This window comes from Cariama cristata, unplaced genomic scaffold, assembly GCF_000690535.1.
Source record: "Cariama cristata isolate BGI_N322 unplaced genomic scaffold, ASM69053v1 scaffold21968, whole genome shotgun sequence".
In the NCBI taxonomy this organism is placed as follows: Eukaryota; Metazoa; Chordata; class Aves; order Cariamiformes; family Cariamidae; genus Cariama; species Cariama cristata.
Genome location: NW_009630917.1, coordinates 8185 through 9344, shown reverse-complemented (window position 1 = coordinate 9344; position 1160 = coordinate 8185). Strand labels below are relative to the sequence as shown.

General features: G+C 59.7%; 1 protein-coding gene across 1 annotated transcript in view; it reads right to left on the bottom strand.

Annotated features, from left to right (window-relative positions):
- Nucleotides 1–767: 767 nt before the first annotated feature.
- LOC104165975 (coiled-coil domain-containing protein 19, mitochondrial-like) overlaps nucleotides 768–1160 on the bottom strand; it is a gene marked incomplete at its 5' end in the record, with an annotated part of 5742 nt that continues 5349 nt past the window's right edge. Inside the window, 3 exon segments of the mRNA XM_009705758.1 lie at nucleotides 768–891; nucleotides 1094–1155; nucleotides 1158–1160. The exon segment at nucleotides 1158–1160 is cut by the window's right edge and continues 154 nt beyond it. Of these exon segments, the coding sequence (XP_009704060.1) occupies nucleotides 768–891; nucleotides 1094–1155; nucleotides 1158–1160 (189 nt within the window).

Sequence of the window (1160 nt, the reverse complement as noted above, 5' to 3'; positions counted from 1 at the left end):
GCCAGCGACGTGTCTCTGCCCGTGCCCCAAAAAGGACAGCGTGGCCCTGCAGTGCCTGGCTCCGTCATACCACGGGGACACGCAGCAGCTGGAGCAGAGACAGGGAAGGGAGAACAAGAGGCTACGGCATTTTGTCATTTACCCGGTCTGGAGGAGTCCTCCAAGCCATCCTCCCCCTGCCCTGGGCACCCTTCCCTTTGCTAGCTCTCCTTATTTTTCAGCTGCTCTGAGAATTAATCAGAGCCACTCCTATGGGCTCCCAGCCCTCTGAAACTGCCAGTCCCTATCCAAATGGATTTTAAATGTTTGCATCATACTCTGGTCTCTTTGCCTTGCCCCTGAAGAAGCCCGCTGCCCCGGGGCCTGGAGGTGACTCCTCGGTGAGAAGGTGGCATTGCCAGGGCTGATACAGCTGTGGGCAGCCAGGGCCCCCAGCCTGGCTCATGGGGACCCTACCGGAGCCCCCCCATGGGGGCTGGGGACACCCATGCTGCCTTGGTGGTGACACCGAGCTGTGCTGAGGGCCTGGGGATGCTCCTGGACCATCCAAGGATGGGGGCCACCTCCGACAGCTCTCTCCCAGTGGATATGGGGAGATGGGCCTCTGTCCTGGGAGTGGGGCAGGCTGGACAACGAGCCTTTGGGCTACTCCAGCCCCAAAGGCAGCTCCTGGCCCACAAACCTGGAGCGAGAGAAGGACGAAAGACACTGTCTGCTCCATAAACATCTCTGTTCATAGAAAAAACAGCCTAAGAAAATGGAAAGCTCTAAGTTGCTGGGGAACCAGAGTTTCGCCCCTTGTGGGGCTGAGCCTGGCCAGGGGCTGCGCTTGCTCGGCTCAGCGCCCTCCGCTCCACCTGCACACAGTACTTCTCCGGGATGCCAGAGGCTCTGCAGAGAAAAGAAATCATCAGGCATCCTGTGCTACACCAGAACCGAGCTTTAGAAGCGTGGCCCCGGAGCGGATCCTGTTTGATGAAGATGCAAAGGAACCTGTGAGGTGGCCCGGGGGTCAGGAGATGGTGGGAAGCCAAGAAGGACTTAGGGACATGCAGGGAACCAGGGAAGTAAGCGGCTGCTGGCAGCGTATCACCTGAGCTCCTGCATCTTCTGCTGCTTGAGCTGAGCGATGGCCTGGCTGGGCTGGCGGGGCCCCCACT